The sequence below is a fragment of the Equus przewalskii genome, chromosome 24 (assembly GCF_037783145.1).
Source record: "Equus przewalskii isolate Varuska chromosome 24, EquPr2, whole genome shotgun sequence".
Lineage (NCBI taxonomy): Eukaryota > Metazoa > Chordata > Mammalia > Perissodactyla > Equidae > Equus > Equus przewalskii.
In genome coordinates, this window is record NC_091854.1 from 30,952,933 (window position 1) to 30,974,977 (window position 22,045).

General features: G+C 49.3%; 1 protein-coding gene across 17 annotated transcripts in view; it reads left to right on the top strand.

The window, feature by feature from the left end:
• Positions 1-22,045, top strand: part of JAK1 (Janus kinase 1) — a 143,199-nt gene that overhangs the window by 98,473 nt on the left and 22,681 nt on the right. For 16 of the 17 annotated variants that reach the window (XM_070592042.1, XM_070592033.1, XM_070592043.1 and 13 more), the window contains 7 exons: positions 2,087-2,210; positions 6,940-7,093; positions 11,322-11,485; positions 13,397-13,739; positions 15,256-15,441; positions 19,099-19,256; positions 21,340-21,463. In XM_070592042.1, coding sequence (XP_070448143.1) covers positions 2,087-2,210; positions 6,940-7,093; positions 11,322-11,485; positions 13,397-13,739; positions 15,256-15,441; positions 19,099-19,256; positions 21,340-21,463 — 1,253 coding nt within the window. Of the gene's footprint in view, positions 1-2,086; positions 2,211-6,939; positions 10,348-10,608; positions 11,486-13,396; positions 13,740-15,255; positions 15,442-19,098; positions 19,257-21,339; positions 21,464-22,045 lie in introns of those variants that run through there. The other variant, XM_070592048.1, reaches the window with a different exon arrangement.

The window sequence follows — 22,045 nt, forward strand, 5'->3', positions numbered from 1 at the left end:
CATTATTATTATAGTAAGTGCTGTTTGGGGCAGTATTGTTTTCTTCCCTGGTGTTCATCCATGTGTGGTAAATTTTTGTCCCTTTAGCCCCCATTATTTCACCTCCTCAGTAGCTCTAGCTTGGTTTGAATCCTGACTCAGCATTTTATTGGCTGAGTAGCCTTGAATCAGACTAAATCTCAGGAGGCCGCAGTTTCTTTCTCTGTAAAATGGCAAAAATAATACTTACCTCCTTATGTGTTAGGAGGATTAAAACATAGCAAATTAGAGTTTGTTAGCCTGACCCCTGACACTTAGCCCTCTCTAAATGTTAGTATTGTTGTTGTTACTATTTGATACTTTTATATAAAAAGGTATCTTTGATCTTCCTGCTTATTAGTACTAATACTGTTAGGATCAGACCTGTGGTAGATTTACAGACAGATCCTGATGACGCCTCGGATATGTGTGGGTCCGTGCACATTCAAATACAGATGCGTGCAGCAGCAGGCTGGGTTTGCAGGCTGGTCCCCGAGAGCCAATTTAGGAATGAAAAGCTGTAGTAAACCTGCAGCAGAGTCCTAACCATACTGGATCCAGTGCTGTTTGCCGTTGTTCCCAAGTGAAATGCTCTCAGACGTCTAGCTCCATCTTCTCTGTTCTAAGGAGGAGTGTAACTTGTGAAGGCGGAACTCCCAGGTAGCTTGAGAGGCAGGAGTGGAGGTGTTCAGCAGAGGCACTGAATGCCAAGGTGTTTGTCACTTCCTAGCTCCGTGTGTGCCTTGGAGAGAGGCCCTGCTTCGGCGGGCGGGCCAGGGCCCCTTCAGATGTCTGACGTGGGAAGCACATTCGCATGAGTTTTTTGGTTAAGTTCACTGTATCGCAGTTTGAGACCTGGCCACACATGAAAATATCAGTAATAATTGATTGTTTGCCCTCGTTTTCCTCCACACCCCCATGCATGTAGATTACAGGTCTTTGTAATTTTAACCATGGGCTCGGAAGTGAGTGGACAGGTGCTTTCCTGGTTCATAATCTCCCTTATCTTGTTGATCATTCATGTATAAAGCAGACGGTTTGTGGGGTAGGGGAGTAGGGAGCGGTTCTGGACCGCCTTCATTAAGTGCATATCTTCTTGCTAGTTAGCTACTAATAAGAAATTTTATGGTGAACATGATGTAATGTATCCAGAATTTGAAATATGATGTACATCTGAAAAAAATAAAAATTTAAATAAATAAATAAAAAGAAAAAAAAGAAATATTTATGACAGCTATACAGAGTACTTAAGCGTGTTTATTATTAATGGTAGTAGATTTTAGTCACTGACAAAAATCACTTTGGTTATTTATTCTAACACACAGTTTCATGTGCTACTGCCAGGTACTTCTTTGCGTGTTAGAATTGTTTAAACATTTTCTGTAGGAGACAGATTGGGGAGTTCCCAGATGCCAAGGCTGTTTCTGACTGTGATTGGCAAGGTGCACATCAGGTGGGACCTGGGACCCTCTCAGATGGCCTTTTTTCTTTTAAGCAGGGTTTGGTGCAACTCTATTGTAGACATTTTAATGAGAAATATCATTAGACGACTTCTTTTTCTTTTAATTTTTTTTTTGCTGAGGAAGATTCGCCCTGAGTTAACATCTCTTGGCAATCTTCCACTTTTTTTTTGCTTGAGGAAGATTGTCCCTGAGCTAACATCTGTGCCAGTCTTCCTCTATTTTGTATGTGGATCGCCACCACAGTGTGGCTGACCAGTGGTGTAGGTCCATTCACGGGATTCAAACCCGTGAACCGGGGCCGTTGAAGTAGAGTGCACGAACTTAACCACTACACCACAGCACCGGGCTAGTCTTCTTTTTTAAAATGGTTTTAAGCTGGTTTGCGAGGAGCTGTAGTGTATATTCTGGGGAGCCACAGTTCTTAGTTATTATGGTTAAAACTGCCTGATTGAACATGGCTGAAAGTTGTATTTGCCCTAAGAGATGCAAATGTGACTGGATTCTGTGTGGCTGAGAGGATTCCTGTCTTTGCATATGTCATGCTTCGAAAGCAGATGGCCCAGTGTATTTGTCATTAGTGTCTGATTTGTTCTCTCCTTCCGCAGGCATCTCTCCTCTGTGTCACAACCTCTTTGCCCTGTATGACGAGAACACCAGGCTCTGGTCTGCTCCCAACCGCACCATCACGGTGGACGACAAGACGTGCCTCCGGCTCCATTACCGGATGAGGTGCCTGCCTGGCGGCTTCTGCGGGGAGGGCGGCTCGTGGGCCCAGAGCCCCTTACCAGGAAGTCTCGTGGTGTCTTTGTAGTTTGTGGGTTTGTGTTTGCTGGTGTGAGAAAGGACTTCTTCACCATCTGGAAGATGCGTTGGGTCATGTTCCTCTGCCACATTTGAGGAAAGAAATCGTTATGAGGCAGAGGGTATTTCGAATAGAGTTGGTATTCTACAGCAGTTTTTCAAACATGAATCATGGTTATGAATTTAATTTAGTGAGTTGTGACCAGAATTTTTTAAATAGGAAAGAAACCGACAAGAACAGATAATGTCAGCGTATGTATATATATCTCTTGTGAATACTGTTTTTGAAAGCTTTCGTTTGAGACATATGTCTGTATGTGCTAGGTGGTGCTGTAATAAAATGTATTTCTTATTAAAAGTTACAGGTGAAGAGCTTGGGGACCCTGCTAAAGTGGTGTCCTCGAAGTTCTGGGTGGGTCTTGCTCTCCAGGGGTGGGTGTCCCCCCGACTCCTTGAGGGTTTTGTCTAGTGCCCCTCTAAGTTTGCTTCTGATGGGTACTCGTCTTTTCTCCCATGTTGTGGACCTTGTTAAATGTCGCACAGTCTCCCAGGGCAGCACAGACAGGCGGGACTTCATGGCTGTAGTCTCTTGAGTTTATAAGCACGTTGGTTCTGTACTAGAATTGAAAGTATGTTTGTTAGGCACTAGTTAAGCACAAGTTAGCATATGTGTTTAGCAAAGGAGCTTATAAATAAGATGAATACTCTAGAAAAGGATCTTAACTTACATAGAAGTGGTTAAACAGTAGGTTAGCTCAGGTGCTAATGGAATGCAGGGACGGGCTGGAAATCCCTCAGGGGTCTCAGACGGTATGCTCTCCTTAGTACCTTTTCTTTTTTTGGGGGGGAAGATTGGCCCTGAGCTAACACCTGTGCCAATCTTCCTCTATTTTATGTGGGATGCCACCATAGCATGGCTTGATGAGCGGTGCTAGGTCCACACCCGGGATCCGAACCTGCAAGCCCTGGGCCCCCAAAGCAGAGCGCGGGAACTTAACCACTTGGCCACGGGGCCAGCCCCCACAGCATCTTGGCTGCTGTTTCCTTTAGGAAGTCCGTAGAGTTGTTACCAATCCAGAGTGGCCTAGATGTTTTTCTCAGTGGAAGCTGAACCAGATCTCCTTTCTTTGAGAATCATCCTAGGGCTGACTTTTTCTCTTCTTTCTGTGCTCACCTAAGTTCTCACGTGAAGAGGAGAGGTGTGTGCTGTGTGAGATTCATTCCCCAGATTTAGGCAAGCATTCACTGCACCCAGCTGCGCCTTCTGCCTGTGTTTGGAGTTGGTTTCTGCAGTGTGGCCGTGCTTTCTGCGGCCAGGGGTGGCTGTGTGAGCTGGCATTGAGACATGCTTGCAGCTTGCCTTCTGGGAAGGGGCATGTCACTGAGTTCTGGGTCTTTCTCTCTAGGTTTCTGCACGTGGCTCAGAATCTAGAATGGTAGAATTTAGGACTTGGAAGAGACCTGAGTCTGCCTAATTCAACTCTTCCTATTTCTTAGGGGGAAACTGATGTCCAAAAAAGAGAAGTGTGTTACCCAAGTCGTTTACATAACGAATTATCTCCTTGACACTAGAATCCTCTTTGGGGCGTTCGTCTTTGTTGGTTGTGTGAACGCCTCGCCATTAAAGTTGCCTCTGCCTGCCCCCCGTTTCTGTCGGCGGCCAGGAAGTGCACAGCTGCTTCGCTTTTGGCACCTTGACTCTGTACCTGACACTGCGCTCCAACAGGATATTGCTTTGTACCACAGGCTCTTTGAACTTGGGACAAAAGATCCCGCCCTCAGCTGAAACATTTGCATTACAACAAACTACAAACATTTTGAAACCTTATTATCTCACCACTAAAGAAGGTGTAATGTGAGAATAAGTGTTGGTGACTATTTCAGTGGAATCCCAGCTCTATTTTGGGAAATACTCTTGTACTTTAACTAGAGTTTTCTGGTTTTAGATAATGATTTTGATAGTTATTGTTTCCTAATATATCTTAATACAAGACAAGCATTCTCTGTATTCATTTTTTTTTTTTTTTTTTAAAGATTTTATTTTTTCCTTTTTCTCCCCAAAGCCCCCCGGTACATAGTTGTATATTCTTCGTTGTGGGTCCTTCTAGTTGTGGTATGTGGGATGCTGCCTCAGCATGGTTTGATGAGCAGTGCCATGTCCGCGCCCAGGATTCGAACCAACGAAACACTGGGCCGCCTGCAGCGGAGCGCGCGAACTTAACCACTCGGCCACGGGGCCAGCCCCCTCTGTATTCATTTTTAAGAAAGAAAATATTTCCTTGCTTTTTCATCCAAATGAATTTCAGTATCCGATAGTAAAGCTCTAAAGAAACCTAGAGAGAATTTGTTGTGTGTAGTATCTATATTATAAACTTAGAATGTGCAATCATCTGTGTTAAAATTTTCTCAAAAACTCGCAAGGAAGGCGCATCTCTCATTGATAGGTCTGTCTGTTTCTCTCGCCCTCCTTCCTTCTCGCATTGTTCTTTGTCATTCTGCAGAGGAATCCAGGCAGTTGTCATACTACATGTGTTTATGTCATTCTTTTTTTTCCCCACTGACATGTTCTAATATGAGAAATTTGTTTGTGGCCCACGTTTTCTGAACACTTCGATAATACACTTTAAATAGGAGTGTAGAATTCGTCTTCAATCTACCTTCTAGTTTTGTCTGATTAGCGATTGGGAAGGTGTTGGTTTTGGTAGTCACTGATTTAAGGGGTTTGTTTGTGTTATTAGATGGAAAGCCGTCAGCCTTGACTCGAGGCACTTTGTAGAGCCTCGGCCAGTGCTTTAGGCTCCTTCAGCCTTTCCTGTTGTGTGATCTCCTTAGCCCTGCCCTGTCTGAACATCTCACCCAAAGGCTTCCCAGCCACAGCGCCCGCAGGGCTCAGATAGCAGCCTCGAAGAACGCCCTTGTTCAGACCCGAGGGCCGCCTGTGTCCTGCCCGAAGGGAGTGTTGAGCGCTTTGCTCCACCAGCTCTAAGGGCTCCTTGTGGTAGAGACTTGGCGGGATGCGGCCGGAGAGGCCACGCTGGCACCGGTTCAGGGACAATCCTTCATTGCTTTTCTCTCAGACAGCCTCCTCCCTGCTTGAGATCCTTCTCCTCCTTCCCCAGGGAGCCTTCCCTGCCGTACCTCGTGTCTCTCTCGTCACCAGCTTCCCTCGCCGTCAGCCTGCGTGCCCCCGGTCAAGTGCCGCTCTGACCCTTTGTGTGTGCAGTGCCTGGAGCGTGCGCAGCGCTCAGCTCTTAGCTGCTCTCATCAGCATCCTTTTTAGACCCCCTCACCTGTCTCTTCCAGGCAGACCCCCAGAACTGCCAGTAGATCTCTAGTTATTGTATGAATTACGAGAACTCCCCATTTTGGATTTTCCTCAGTAATCAGAGGAGGTGGCTGTGTCCTCATCCGTTTTTTTCTGCTCCAATGTCAGATTTTCCTGTATCTGCTCAGCTGGTGGATAGAGCTATATCCGCTTTTACTTTCTGCCTGCCCGGGAGAGCCGACCCTGCGTGAGTCCTCCTGGCCTGTGCTCTGTCGCTCCCTTGAAGAGTGGGCTCCTGGGCCTGGGGACAGCACGAGTGCCATCCTCTTCATCAGCCAGTAGCCTCAGGCTTCTCCTGTTCCCAGGGCCTGGTCCTCTCTCCCGTAGGAGGGGAGGGGACAGTTCCACAGCTGTGGTGTGTGCTGCATGTGGACTCCGTGGATCTGCGGTTCTTTCTGTGTGAGAGACACAAAGCCCGCAGTCCAATTCTCCGTCACTTCCATAAGATACGGGGAAGACCAGTTGTGTAGAAGCACTTGAAAGTTGTAAGACCTTGATTCTGCCTTTAAAATCATTTCCTTATCCTCCCCCCGCCCCACCCACAGTAGACGGCAGCTTCTTCCTCCTTGGTGCTCCTTTGGCACCTTATCTGACACTCTCTTCTGTCCAGGGACAACTTACCAATTAGGCACAAGGCCTAGGGCTCTCAGTATTCTTAGGGGCCCACAAAAGTGTTTTAATTTGATTCAAAATGAGAAAAAAATGAATACAATTCAGTCTAGATTATATTCATCTTTATCCCAACAGAGTGGTGAAGTACAAGTTTAATGTTTTTTATGGAGGAAGGGAAGCCTGTGTGGGGTCCCTGACAGTGTCAGTGTCGTCCTGCTTAGGAGACGCCCCTGGACTGTTGCTTTCTGTGGTTGTGGGTGTGACTGACTGTCCTGTGCATGGGGGTCCTGCTCACAGCTGGTGGCATCCCTGGCATGTGAGTGTATGATGAAGCTAGATTTCAGTAGTGTTAAACTGAGTAAGATAGGTCTGGGATTCAAGGCAGGATGGCATCGTTGAAAGCGAAGGGCATTGCTGGGCCAGCTCCTGGTTCTGTCGGGAGTCTTGCCCTGTTTAGGAAGAAGTGCTGCAAAGTCAGAGGAGCTGTCTTTGTGATCTTAAGAAAGTTACCTTGTCTCCTGGAGTCGTAGACGCGGCTCTGGCAGGACTCCCCCAGAGTGCTTGCGAGTGAGAAGGAAGGACCCCCGCAGTGAAGTGCTGCACAGCTGAGGCTCTGCTCTCGGCTCTCCGGCTCTGATCAGACGGGACAAGCAGGGCATCTCTCCCACGCCTTCTAGGGTCGGCTTTCCCACAGTTGACATTCGTTTTCCTGCCTTCCAGGTTCTATTTCACCAACTGGCATGGGACCAACGATAATGAGCAGTCTGTATGGCGCCATTCTCCAAAGAAGCAGAAAAATGGCTACGATAAAAAGAAAGTTACAGATGCAACCCCTCTCCTCGACGCCAGCTCACTGGAGTATCTGTTTGCTCAGGTAGGAAGCTTGGGCGCAGGAGAACCTGGGGTGGGTGAGACATTGTAGGTTGAGAATTCCTGTTGCAGCTGACTGACCCCGGTGGCAGCTCAGAGGCTTATGGCCCATTCTGTGGGTGTTCTCACCACCTAGCACTTGCTGAGCGAGGAGGGGAAGGCAGTTCAGCATGCCAAGGGGCTGGTACCTGACCTGGGCGTGGTTGAGGCTTCATTTCGCCCCATTTCTTTCCTCCCTCCCCCCCCCCCCGCCCCGCGCCTCCTGCCATCGCTTCTCCCCAGCAGAAAGCAGAGGGAGGCTGGGAGCCAGGGCACTGGAGGCAGTGGGCTGAGGAAGGCACTCTCAGCTGTAGGAGTGCGTTTGGGGAGGGAGGGTGGCCGCTGCAGGCGCAGCGGTGGGCTGGGAGAGGAGACGCTGGAGGAACGCGTCGGGAGAAGGTAGAGCCCCCCTGAGATAACTGACCTTTCCCTTTAGGTGCGTCCTGACTTTACCACGCAAATAGGTCTTCTGTAAGGTCGCTTTGGGAAGTGTCTTACTGTTCAGATCATTTTATACACTGCTTTTTTACTCATCCTATTGATGATCCTTCAATGTCAATCAGAAGGATAGATCTTGGTTGTTTTAATGGCTTCCTCACAATTCGTTTATGCAGCACCCACTTCTCTGAGTATTTGTGTGCTCTGCTGAGGCCCCGCGGGTGCTGTGATGAACGGGGCAGCTGTGGGCCCTGCAGGCATCAGACGTGTAGTCGAGTTGGATGAACAGAAAACGCACAAGCAAATAAAATGATGTGCAGATAATCCGTAAGAAATTGTGAGAAGTGCTATGAAGGAAAAAGCTTTGTGATAGAGAGTATGGGGAGAGGGCTTTGAGTGGGGAGACCTAATTTAAGTACAGTGACACATCGCTTACCAACAGGGTGAGTTCTGGGAAAAGCGGCGTTAGGCGATGTTGTTGTGCGAACATCATAGAGTGCACGTACACAAACCTAGATGGTGTAGCCCTGTGTGCTGGTCTTACGGGACCACTGTCTTATGTGTGATCCATCGGTCACTGAAACGTCATTATGTGGTGCACGACTATAGTGTGATTAGAGGAGGTCTGTAAGGAGGTGACATTTATACGGAATCTCGAAGAATAAAAAGGTGTCTGCAGTTCTAAGGGAGGAGTGGAGAGACGTTTCTTCTGTGTAGAGCAGAGTTTTTCAAAAGCAGCACTACTGCCATTTTGGGCTGGATCCTTCTTTGCTGTGAGACTGTGTGTTGTAGGACATTTACCCACACCCCGACCTCCACTCACTAGATGCCGGGAGAGCGTCCCCCAGTTGTGACAGTCAAAAGTGTCTCCAGACATTGCCTAGTATCCCCCTGGGGCAAAGTCTCTGTGGTTGAAAACACCTGGTGTAGAGGGAATGGAATGTGTGGAGGCCCTGAGGCGGGCAGGGGCGGAGAGGAGAGTGCTTGTGGCCGGAGGAGAAGAGGGTGAGAAGAAGAGAGAGCAGCAGGGCAGGCTGGGGTAGACGGCGCAGTCTCGTAGGAGTGGGAGTTGGAAGCGCTGTTTTCACCCTGAGGCAGTGGGGAGCTGTTCGGAGGGTGTGGTTTTGTTTCTCTTTGAAGTCAGTGATGTTTCTTGCCTGTGTATGGAAAGTGGGCTGTGCTGGGGCTGGGCGTACACTCCGGCTGTAGCAGCTGAGATGCGCTGCCGCACGGCTCCAGGGGCGAGAAAATGCTGGTTTGGCTTAGGTAGTGGCAGTAGAGTTGGAGAAAATGGGTGGATCTGCGATTGATTTCGGAGATAGAATTAGTATTATTTGCCAGTGGGTTGGATGTGGAAGGTGAGGGAATTTGAGGAATCAAAGACAATTTTGAGATTTCTGTTCCGGGCAATGTTGGATGGGCATGGAATCATTGCCACGCGGGGAAGACAGGGCCGCAGGTCGGAGAAGGGCGGGCAGTGGCTCCCTTTTGGAGATAGCTATGTGACGTACAAGTGGAGACTTCAGGCGGGAAGCTGAGTATGAGGCTGGAATCCAGAGGAGAGCCGTCGTTTATTTAATCCCCATTTCTGGACATTTTTGGTGTTTCTCGGTTTTCCCTGTTCTGCTGTCACTGTTATAGGCTGTTGTGAACAACAGCATGCACACGTGTTTGGGTGTGCGTCCCTTCTGTGATTTCTGTAGGACCTGCTTTCCCACAGGTGCCTTTGCGTCACAGTTGTGTCCCATGGTACAGCTGTGGTTACCAGTGCCCCCTGTGTAAGACCTCAGAACTGACCTTAGAGACGACCAAGCGGTGAGGCAGCGTGCAGCCCGGGCGGGTGCTGTGTTGCAGAAATGCAGTGAACTAGCCTTTCAGATGGGTCCTTTTGTCTTCAGCCTCCCAGTTCTATGTACTCACATCTGAGATTTATTCTTTAACCGTTTTTGGGAGGAAGTGTAGAAAAAGAGGGTGCCGTCCTTCAGGAATGTGTTGTTAGAATCTGACCTTTCAGAGTTCAGGAATGAGGTACTTGAGGGCTTGCACTGTGATCTTTGTAGGAAATCACAGCCGTGGAGAGTAGCTTCAGGGTTCACTCCTGGACGTTGCTGCAGCGTCCTCAGTGGGCTGTGGAAGTGGTCAGTGTCCTTTTCTTACCTGAGAAACAGGAAGTCCAGGGGAAGTGCAGCGGAGTGAACCCTCCCTCCAGAACCAGAACGCCCTTCAGGGGAGCTGCTGCCTGACCCACGTAGGAGCACCAGCCAGGCTGCGTGGCTCCCTCTGTGCAGGCTGGAGAAGGCGCCAGCATTCACCATCCTTCAAGTCTGTGCACTTTCCATCAGCTGGTAAAGATCGAGCTCGGCTGTAGCCAGGCATGAAGACCCGGAGCCCTGGAGCCGCATCTGGGTCTGAGTCTCTGCCCCGCCGCTCGCTGGTCCCTGCCCCACAGCACTTCCTCTTTCCGCTTGACTTTGTTTTTTGTAGCTACCTGACGTTACCTCTTTCTGTTTGTTTCTTCTTTCTTCTTGGGAAGGAGTCTCTGTGAGTCAGGGACGTGGTTGGGTTTACTGCTGTATCCCTGGAGCCTAGAATAACATCTGGCCTCTAACTGGGTCTCAGTGGTGGCTGATCACCAAGTAGATGAAGGCAGTTATTCAGCTTTCTGGTGCCTTTGAGTCCTCATCTGTTAGAGAGGACGATGTCAGCACCCACCTCACAGGCTGTTTCGAAGATGAAGTGAGATAGTAAACAAAGGGGCTGAACACAGTGTCTAGCACTGAGGTGAGGCTTTTTTTTTTTTTTTTTTTTTTTTTTTTTTTTTTTAAAGATTTTATTTTTTCCTTTTTATCCCCAAAGCCCCCCGGTACATAGTTGTGTATTCTTCGTTGTGGGTCCTTCTAGTTGTGGCATGTGGGACGCTGCCTCAGCGTGGTCTGATGAGCAGTGCCATGTCCGCGCCCAGGATTCGAACTAACGAAACACTGGGCCGCCTGCAGCGGAGCGCGCGAACTTAACCACTCGGCCACGGGGCCAGCCCCTGAGGTGAGGCTTTAATAAAGAGGAGCCAGTGTTGACATTGTCATTATCACTCTGCACAAGGCAGGTGGGAACTGCTTTTCAGTTTAGTTTTGTTTCTGAAGCCCTTGTTGGTTCTTGGAATGCTGTGCACCTCCGTCAACGAGAAGGGTATTTGGGGGATGTATTTCATTACTGGAAACTTGAGCAGTACTTATATGTGATAAGGATGCACTGTAGAATGTGGATTTCTTCTTCTTTCTCTAAATCTGTATCAGAATGGGGTGTGGTGGCCTGTCAACTTTATACACCCGATTCCTAGACTAGGATAGCTCAGTGCACATTTGTGGAATTAATGAATGATCACACCCCCGCCAGCTGTCACCTTCCCTTGGCCTGGTGCAGTCCACGCCTGGGACACGCTGCTCTTCACCATCATTGTATGGTAAGTCCCATGAAGGGCTTCATTGATGGTGCTGCTCACCAGCATCTAGAATGGTGCTCGATGACTGTTAGAGGAATGAATTACCCTGTGGAGAACATCTCCTGAGCCCCTTCATGCCCACTTTGATGAGAATGAGCTCTGATGCCAGAGAAACTGTGAGTCTCCTTAGGCTCATGGCTGTACTGCTTTTCTGGATGGCACCTCCCTGTGTGGGACCTTCTTCTCAACGTCAGAAACATGGGTGGTACTCTTGAAACTGAAGTGGTGGTTCATTTCTTCTCCCCTCGCTCCAAAGGGACAGTATGATTTGGTCAAATGCCTGGCTCCCATTCGAGACCCCAAGACTGAGCAGGATGGGCACGACATTGAGAATGAGTGCCTGGGAATGGCTGTCCTGGCCATCTCGCACTATGCCATGATGAAGAAGATGCAGTTGCCAGAGCTTCCCAAGGACATCAGGTGAGCCTCCTGCTAGCTGAAGCGTTGATTGTGGGGTTGGTGTTATTTTTATGTGTTCTCATACATCTCAGTTTAACCACCTCCAGCTTTTGGCTGACCTCTGCTTTCTGCAAAGCCCTGTGTGTCCTAATTTTGAATGTTGGCTGATGACCTCAGAAATTTGTACTAGGGTGAAAGTTCTGGGCCAGAAATGCCAATCAGATTAGTGGCCCACATGCCCGCCCCTTCCCTCTCTGCCCGTGGTGGGCACTGCTGTCTATCACTGTGTTTTTTCCTTCTGTGCTGGATTCATCTTAAAATCTTCTCAATGTAGCTCTCCGGGCAGTTACTACCACCCCAGCCCGAACTAGAGTTGGCTGGAGAGCTGTTAATTCTGATGTGAAGGGTGATCAGCTGTTCCTTAAGTATGCTTTGTGATCAAGTCTTTAGTATTCAATCTGTGTAATTTCCACCCATCCAAGAAATAGTCTTTTTTTTTTTTAACCAGTGAGCTGTTGTGATTGTTGTAAATGAGGGCCATCTCATTTTGAAGAGGAAGCTGTTTTTAGCTGTATTATTTGTGGTAGCGGCATGCATCTTCTCATGAGTTGCTTCTCGGATGTCCTTGCCCTGGACCAGAGTTAGGAGCAGAGCACAGCTGCTCCTCAGTGATGTTGGGCTGAAGAGCTGCCTGGCTGCCACTGTCTCTTTCTCCTGTGGCTTTTTCTCTGGGCGCCTCCTCTTTATTTTTTCATAAGCCTCAAGTAAAAAATGAAAACTCTTCTCTAATCTTTGTCTCCATTACATTCATCTAAAAAAGATGATATTTGCTGGGGATAAATTCCAAACTTCACAGTTTTCGACTCTTTTGAAACCATTTGTTCAGGGGCTCCCCTGTGCCAGGTGCCATCTTGGGCCTGGGAGTAACAGACAGACAGGTCTTCCTGTGTGTCGGGCCCCCAGTGGACGTGTTCTTTCTTCCGTAGGTGTTTTTACTCTTGTTAAAACTGGCTCCTGGGGGCTGGCCCAGTGGTGAAGCAGTTAAGTGCACACAGTCCACTTTGGCGGCCCAGGGTTCGCCAGTTCAGATCCCAGGTGCGGACATGGCACTGCTTGGCATGCCATGCTGTGGTAGGCATCCCACATATAAAGTAGGGGAAGATGGGCACAGATGTGAGCTCAGGGCCGGTCTTCCTCAGCAGAAAGAGGAGGATTAGCAGCAGATGTTAGCTCAGGGCTAATCTTCCTCAAAACAAAAACAAAAAAACTGGCTCCTGTTCCAGCTGTGCATCAGTTTGTTGAGATTCTGTTAGTCATAGATACTCTCCTGTTAGCATCTAGAGGAGTAATAATCTTTCTGTTTACTTGTTGATCTGTGTAATGTATTGGGGACATTTTCACATAGCAAACACTGTCTTTCGTGTTAATTAGCTTTTATGTGTTTTTCCCATTTCTTATAAGAACAGTATGAGATCTCTATAGAAAAATCATAAAACAGACATGCAAGTAGAGCATACCAAGCATCTGTCACACTGGACCCCTTTCAGACCGCTGTCCAGCTGAAACCGAGTGTAATCACATGTGTCTAGGTGAGCACTGACGTGCGTGGGAGTGGTAACACTAGCAAGAGAAAACCGTAGGCAAGTTGATTCTGCCTCCTGCCTTTGTGACCTAGACCGTGTGATGATACCTGTGAGGATTCTTGCATCAGGGAGCTGTGTGGAGTGCCTTCCTGTCCTCTTTCAGTCTCTGTCCACCTCCGTGTCCTTACCCTTGTCGTCCTCATCCCCACCCCATCTAACACCCTCTGCAAGAAGGTCCTCCTCTCTCATTCGACAACACGTGGAAGATTTGTAGACTTAGGCTTGCTTCTAAGCTATTCTCTGCTGATCTGTATGTGAAAAAGAGATGTATTTTCCTGCTCTCTTTTAGCTACAAGCGATATATTCCAGAAACATTGAATAAGTCCATCAGACAGAGGAACCTTCTCACCAGGATGCGGATAAATAATGTTTTCAAGGATTTCCTAAAGGAATTTAACAACAAGACCATTTGTGACAGCAGCGTGTCCATGCACGACCTGAAGGTGAAGTACCTGGCCACCTTGGAAACTTTGACAAAACATTATGGTGCTGAAATATTTGAGACTTCCGAGTTACTGATTTCATCAGAAAATGAGATGAATCGATTTCATCTGAATGACAGTGGAAACATTCTCTACTATGAAGTGATGGTGACTGGAAATCTTGGAATCCAGTGGAGGCAGAAACCAAATGTAAGTGGTGCTAGGTGGCTGATCAAAACACGACATCCTGTGTCACATGGTATATTCTGTTCACGCTGTTGGAATGATTTGTTTGCATGTCCGTCACCCATCAGCTGAGTCTAAATAAAGGCTCAAAACCATGTATTGTTCATCTTTTATTGCATCCATGCAGCAGTAGGTCTAAATAAATATTTATTGAGTTCTGTAGGGAAATAGAGAAATATAATAACAGTGTAGATAATATACAATAATATAAATAATAACCGCAGACATTTACTGCATGCTTACCATGTACCAAGTGCTTTTCTAAGCATTTACATGTATTAACCCGCTCATTCCTTAAAAAAAACTTTGAGGGGAATACTGCCGTTATCGCTGTTTTATAGATGAACACAAAGAGGCACAGAGAAGTTAAGAAACTTGCCCAAGGTCATAACTAACTAATGAGCGATTGTGCCAAGAGTTGGACTTGGGCCTCTGGCTCCATGAAGTAAGGTAATTGACTTTTCCATTCGAAGCTTCTCTTTGAAGTGTTTGTAGGATGAGGCGATAGAGCAGAGTGGTTTAATCACATGGATTTTAAACCTAAGCAGACCTGGTTCAAATCCTAGCTCCACTAGTCATAGCTCTGTGGCCTTGGGAGGGTTCCTTCACCTGCGTCAGACACATGTTATTCATCTGTAAAGTGGAGATTCTTACCGTATCTACCTCACAGGATTGTTGAGAGAACTGAATGTCGTTTAGCACAGAGCCTGGGATATAATAAAGGTTCGATAAATTATTATAGCTGCTCTTGTCATTATTATTATTGTAAATAATAACATTGAAGTCAAGGTGAGATTCATTTTCTCCTCCTGTTTTATTCTCCTGCTAGAATAACAATGCCTAATGCTTACTGAGTGCTCTCCATGCAGTAGGTACTGTGTTGACAAGAACTTATGAAATCTCAGAGAGCCTCGTGAAGATGTAAGATCTCTCTTTTAGGGATGGGGAGATGCAGGCTCAAAGAGATGACCTAACTGGTTACGTAAGTGGCATAGGCGGGATCTTAACCCAGATCTCTAGTCTTCAAGACTCACGCTACACAACATATTTAACCTTATGCAGACGTGTATGCCCACGTTCGGTCCGTTCATATTTGGGAGGAACATGTTCTCTGGCTGTGTTGAGACCGTGTCTCCGTGCGAAGTGTGGGGATCTGGTCATAGATGCACGTCTAGTGGGCAGTTATTGCCCTTTCTGAATTTACTTGAACATCTGAGATTACTATGCAAAGAGTTTAGTCCGTGTGCTCAGTAAAGGCTCTTCCAGGTGTAAAATCCCAGGAATTCCTGATCGGACCCAAAACTGCGACGCCAAGCCCGTGGATGCCAACTCTCCCCATTCCCCTGTAAATCCGAGCACGCTGGTTTTCTCTTCTTTGGAGAAATGTAGACCCTGCATTGGTTTGCCAGAAGCATTGACCTTTTACTGAAAGAAAATGAAAAAGCCAACTTAACTCTGTCACTTTTGTGCATCTTATCAGGTTGTTCCTGTTGAAAAGGAAAAAAATAAACTGAAACGGAAAAAACTGGAAAATAAATACAAGAAGGATGAGGAGAAAAACAAAATCCGGGAAGAGTGGAACAATTTTTCTTACTTCCCTGAAATTACTCACGTTGTAATCAAGGAGTCTGTGGTCAGCATTAATAAACAAGACAACAAAAAAATGGTGAGTTTGCTCCAGAAGCCATTCAGTCTGGGTCTGGTGACGAGAGGAGACTTTGCTGAGCACAGTTGTGCAACACAGGCTTTTCAGAGTTCCTGTCCCAAAGAGAAAATCTGATGATTGTCTTATTTAAGCCAAAAAGTCCCTGTTGCTGACACAGACATGATCAGTGTCAGTTTTCAGTTATACTGGCACGTTTCAGTGTCCCTCTTTGGTCTCGCAAATGTGTGTCTGCTTCAGAGTTTGCTGCCTCCCAAAGATATTTCAGCATCAATATTTAATTCACAAAGGTGAGTGGATTTGAAGGAAAAGAAGATGGTGGATGTCAGCGCTTTTCCCCAAGGGCTCCGGTATGGCCTCTCTGCTCAGTTGGGTGGGTCATCTGGGCTGTGGTTGATGCGAAGCCTGGCTTTGCACTTCAGCGGTGTCAGGCTGGTGGCTGTGGCCACAGTGGCAGTCCTCATCATGGTGTCAGGCACACCCAAGTGACTCTCAGACAGAGGAAGGGGTGTTCAGTCTCACTTCCTCATTTTTGCTATCAGTGAGGACATAATCTAGACAGACAGGCAGTTTGGCAGGGGAAGTGGGAGCCTTGCCAAAATAAACATGTTTGTGTTGGGCAAGTCACGGCTGACGACACGTGGAGGGGACGAGGACGGGCTGGAGAGGCAGGCACCCTCACAAAGTGAGGGCGGTCAACACCAGGGAACTGCCATGTTTTGCCTAAAATTTGGCAAATAGTGTGTCGCAAGGGTAGCACTCAGTGCTGGGAAAGAATCTGGTGTTGTGGTTTAGGACAGGGGGCCACAGTCTGCATACAGAGTGACTCATCTTTTCCGTACACCTTTTGGAAATTGGCTCAGCCACATGCATGAAAAGCCTCGAAAGTGCTTCTGTATCCTTCTGTCCAGGAACCTGGGCTCTGTCTTCCAGAGACAGTGATAGATGGTGGCAGCGGGCTGTAAATGAGGATGTTTACCCTAACAGTATTTACAGTGTCAAAACACTGAAAGTCACCTAAATTGACAATAATAGGAGAATGGGAAAATAAATCACAATTCCCCTGAGCAGTAGAATATTATATAAACAAATTGCTGAATTTAATAGTTTGGAACAGTGTTTTGTAAATGGAAAAAGGCAGAATATAAAGCTATTTATAGAATGGTACCAATTTTGTTCAAAAAATTTAAAAAACATATGCATATCTGTACACATGCTCTTAGACCAATAATCAGATATTAACAGCTGTTATTTATGGTGGATTATGAGTGATTTTAATTTCTTTATTGCCCCCTGCCCCCCACTGGACCTCCCTCTTTTTTAACAATAAATGTACATTAGTTTCATCAGGAGACTGTACTAAAAACCAAAGTGAAGGGAGAAGTAGAAAAGCCCAGACGGATGTTAGTGGAAAATGGAAAATGGAGGGAGGAATGAGAAGAGGTGTGGTTTATCAGCGTATTGGAGACATTCGCCTGTTACATACTGTGTCCACGTGATCTTCTTCAGGGCTCACAGGAGCCTGGGATGTGGGGATTTGGGCCCCGTTCCCAGGAGGGGAAGCTGAGACCCACAGAGAGCTGCAGGGACTGGTCCAGGGTCCCGGGGTGGGAACGCGGCAGCTCCAGGGCCTTCTCCTCCCCAGAGACCCTGTAGATGGAGAGCTTGGCCCAGCCGTGGTCTGGTCTTCAACACGGCCAAACCCTGAAGACGCGTGGCAGGGTTGGAGAGGCATCAGCCAGCTGGCACAGTTTTTGTGAGCCTGCCCCTGTCCTGCCCTGGCTGACGGAGTCAAGTCCAGCCCCTGGCTGCTGCGCCGCTCGTCCGAGGCAGAGCTCACTCTGACCACGTGGGCCGGCAACTCTGCCAAGCCTCAGTGCTGTGTAGGGAGCAGGCGGAAGGCAGGAAGAAATAGATGTTTGATCGCCCCGTGACTCTATTTTCCTCTACGAACACCACCTCTCCCTGTGTGCCAGGCACTTCCTATTCCAAACACTGTACAGACATCAGCTCTTCCTGTCCATATCGACCTGATGAGGTGGGTATAATGTTATCCCCATTTCACAGAGGAGGAAGCTGAGGCACAAAAAGGTTAAGTGCCTTGTTCAAGGTCACGCAGCTATTAGGTTAAACCATTTGAAATTGCCACTATTTGACAACTTTTGACCTGGATGACTGACGATTACATATGCTTAAACATAATAGCAAGTGAAGATGCTGAGGTTTGAATCCAGTGAAGCTGGTGCAGGGCCTGGGGTGGCACTGTGCGGTGTTCTCTTCACTGTCCCTTTCCCGCATCCCTTCCTGGCCAAGGGATTTCCAAGCCCTTTGATGAGGCAGTACTGGGGCTGCCGGTCTTCCAGGCAAGCATGATACTAGCATGTTATGAAGTCATATCTTGATTTCCCTCTTCTCTCTGCATCTCCTCGATGTCTCCTGCTTCCGTTCAGACTCTGCTCTCAGGGAGCTTGAGTGCTTACGTGGTCTCATTTGTATGGGACTGGGTGAAGCGCCACCCGAGCCAGACCTTGTTGAGTTTGCTCTTTGGGCATCTGCAGGTGGGTGCCAGGTCGCACCTGCAAGGAAGCATGCTCAGTGCAGTCTCCTTCCTGAGCCTCCATGCCTCTGCTGGCCCTGCCCTCTCTTGGCTTCCTTGGCTCACAACCCCGGAGTCCCCATCCTGTGGCACCACAGCTGACTGTTGCTAGGCCCGCTTACCTCCGTCCTGGCTAATTGCTTAATCTGTCCCCTCTCCCCTTCACTGGTCTTCTCAGCTCCATCTGTCAGCCGCCGGCCTCCCCTTTTCCTGAGGCTTCGGAAAGGGGCTTCCTCTCAAGTGCCGTCTTGCTTTCTCTCAAGGCTCAGGTGCTGCTTAATTAAGATTTGTGGGTCTGAGCTCTAAGTCATCGCTTTCATACTTGCCTTCCCCAGGAGGTGCTCCTGGTTGACCCCGAGGCTCCTCCCAGATGGCAAACTCTGCTCAGGCTGCACGGTCAAGACGAAAAACGCTCTCGTCTTCACCTCCAGGCGTTTTTCTGAATCTTCCATCCATGGAGATCCCTCCTCCTTCCCCACTTCTCCCACTTGGGGAAAATTTTCTGCCTCCAAACTCAGGGGTCCCTTCTTTTAATCCGGCAACCTCATCATTGTTTCAGGGACTGTTCCTGGATTAAAATCCAGGAGTTTCACCTTGTAGACCAACTCCACATGAGATGCCACATGAGATGAAGCACCTTTTCCTTTTATTTAAAACTGGAGTAGTGCTGACTGAGTCGGTCATTGCTTAGTGCCAAGACCAGGGCACCGCTTGCACACACGCTGCTCCTCCCTCCGCCACCTTGATTCAGGCTTGCTCTTCCTTCTGGACCGTGCTGTCAGCTTCTCCGTGGGTCTCCTGCCTGCCACAGCTCCCTCTTCTCTTCCTCACACACACACACTGTCTCACTGATAGTTTTGGGATAACAGATGAGAAACTGTGCGGAACAAAGTCCTCTGTAAATGCAATGAGTACAGCTACTGTCAACAAAAAGAGTTTTCCTGTGAGTTCTTGCGTTTTCCATTGTATTTGCAGTTTCTTCTCACTGTGTGCCTCCCCGTAGAGTCAGCGCTTGAGATGGGAGGCATGTGACGTAACTGCGGGCATTTCTTCTCTCTCACCAGGAACTGAAGCTCTCTTCCCACGAGGAGGCCTTGTCCTTTGTGTCCCTGGTAGATGGCTACTTTCGGCTCACAGCAGACGCCCATCATTACCTCTGCACCGACGTGGCTCCCCCGTTGATCGTCCACAACATACAGAATGGCTGTCACGGTCCAATCTGGTTGGTTCTAGAACCTTTCCGTTGCCTTTGGTGTGAGAAGAACCCACATTCAGTGATGGGGAATGTGGCCTCCTCACACACAGGTGTCATCAGTGGTTTAGGTTGGGGCCAGATAAGCACATTGTTTGGTACGAGTGGTGCCCTCTTTCTCGTCTCTGCTGTCCACTGGTCGGGCCTTCCTGGCATCTCCTGTCTTGGTCCTTGCAGCAGCCGCCTCTCTTCTCCCTGTTCGGTCTCCTCGTGCGTTAACCCCTCACCTGTTCACAGCTGACCAAGAAACACCATGCTTCCTAACCCCTTTCTGTGCCAAACAGCGCCAGACAAGTGGTGGGGACAGTGAGGGTGAGCGACCCTTGGAGCTGGAGGGGCTTCACTGGACCTCTGCTCGCCTGCGTCTCAGGATTAGTAGTCTGGTGATGGGTTACCTGGTGCTACCGGAGCCGGCTGGTAGCTTAGCTCCAGCAGTTAGCAGTACGCGTCCGTCTCTGAAGTGGAGTCGAAGTTCGCCTCTCTGTGACTTCTGCCTCCTCGTTTGAGTTCTGCCATTTGAAGCAGCGGGGGTTCGGTTCACTTCCTCCTCCGTGTGGCTGTCCTTCAGGCCGAGGAGAGCAGCTGCTTCGTTGCCTCTAGCTCTCTCTTCCCAGACCAAAATTCATCTGGGGAAGCATTTCCTAAGCTGTCTTCCACGTGCCGTGGTTTCCCCCTTCCTCCCTGTCCTGGTTATCTGTGGGCAGGTCGTTTGCTGGTTATCCCAGGCCTGGAGAAGCTCACAGACTCACGAGAGGCAGACACACAAGGAGCTGAGTGCGAGGCGTTGAGCATGGTGATAACTATCCCAGCCACAGGCAGGCGCGGGGCCCTGGCCCTTGCTTGTCCCTTGGCCCGGGTGGCATGCCTTTCCTGCCGAATCTGCACAGCCACCCTTCCTGCAGGGGTCAAGCAGACAGCACCGTGCAGGTGAAGTCTTCCCCGCCACCTTCTGTAGAGCAGCCCCTCTCCCCCTGCACGCTTACTCCTGGCTCTCTTCCTCGGCTTGGTCATGCTTCAGTGGCGCTTAGGACCTCCTGGCACTGTTTGTTTTTGCGTCCATTTACTTCTTGTCTGCCCAGCCTCACCACCCAGAACTTGAGCCCCGTAAGGGCAGGGTGCTGTCTCCTCTGCTCGTTGCTCTCCCTCAGCACCCGGGGCAGGCCGGGCACATCGCAGGCCTCAGTAAGCAGTTGTTGAGTGAGTGAACATCTGCTGTTGCGTGCGAGGCTGACACTCCGCCTAAGGAGCCTTCTCAGAGTGGCCAGCGTTCAAACCAGATTACACTGTGAAGAACCACTAACCAGTTCTTAGGGGAAAGGGCATCCGAGGTGGGGCATCCACATGTGCAGGGGCATGAAGGCCTCAGGAACTGTGCAGCAGTTGGTCTCTGCCTTCTAACATGGGTGGACCACGTCAGCCCTCTTTGACCACACTTGGCGAGCACACTCGCTAGGTGTAGTGACCTCAGGTGTGGATGTATTTAGCAACTGCTCACTGCCTTCCGTGTGCCGGGACCGATTGCTGCTGGGCATGCGAGGAGTGTGAGACAGGCGCGTTCCCCACCCACATCTATCTAATGCTCACTGGTATCTTTATTCGGTGTTTATCGTTCAGTTGTTTATTCAGCAGCTGCCGTGAGCCAGGCATGCTCTGATTACGGAGGGTATAGCAGTGAACAGAACAACCCACGTCCCCACCCTCCTGAGGCTCCTGTTCTAGTTGTGCTGCCTGGGGCTGGGGGAGGGACCCCCACCACTGCCTCGTATCGGGTGACTCTGCGTCCCCAGCCTGGGGGAGCCCTTCTGGCTGAGCTGGAGGCGGCGTGTCTGGGGGCTCAGTGCCTCGGGCAGCAGGCCGAGTCCTCCTCTAGACCTCTGAGCCTCGGCTGTGCCGGGGCTCCTCAGTGTCTCAGCCTGCCTCATGTGATATCATGGGGACCCTAGGACCCGGGACGGGTAATGCGATGGGGCCCTGGGACTGGAGGCGGCTCAGGGAAGTGGATACCCTGCAGGGTTCGCGCGCTTCTGTTGGTGTGAGCTCTCTCTCCCTCCAGCACAGAATATGCCATCAATAAACTGCGGCAAGAAGGAGGCGAGGAGGGGATGTACGTGCTGCGCTGGAGCTGTACCGACTTTGACAACATCCTCATGACCGTCACCTGCTTTGAAAAGTCTGAGGTCAGTCAGGACACTGGCTTGGGCCAAGCCCCATGGCCACAGGGTGTTGGGTGCAGCCTGGTCCAGGAGCTGCTGCAGAGAGGACCACCCTTGGGGGAGGGGGTGGAAAGCCTGGGTCTCTGAGAAAATCCCTTGCAGTTCTGACGGGGGCAGCCTGCTCTCCAAGAGGAGACGGTGCCCGAGCAGCCAGAACCCGTAACCTTTCCTCCTCTCGGCCCTTTCTTTCTTCCTTCGAGGGCCCGTGGCAGGGTCCCCCGTCGCTCTGGAAGGGGGAACGCGACCAGAAAGCCACTTTACACCAAGGCTTGCGTAGTCTGTGTAATTGTTTAGAGTGGTGGTTTTACACTCGGTGCTGAGACCCTCACAGACCCAGCCGTGTGCGTGTGGCGTTCACGGGTACACGCCAGCGCCCAGGAGGCCCTCTCGGCAGCCTGGCCAACACGGTTTTCCCCACATGGTAGCTTTAGACCTCTTAAGTGACAAGCTGCTGTCCCATGTTTTGCCAGCAAGTGGAGGTGTCTGCTAGTGACTCACGTGTAGCTGGAAGCCAGGACGGATGTGAGAGGAATCCCGAAGGCTGGG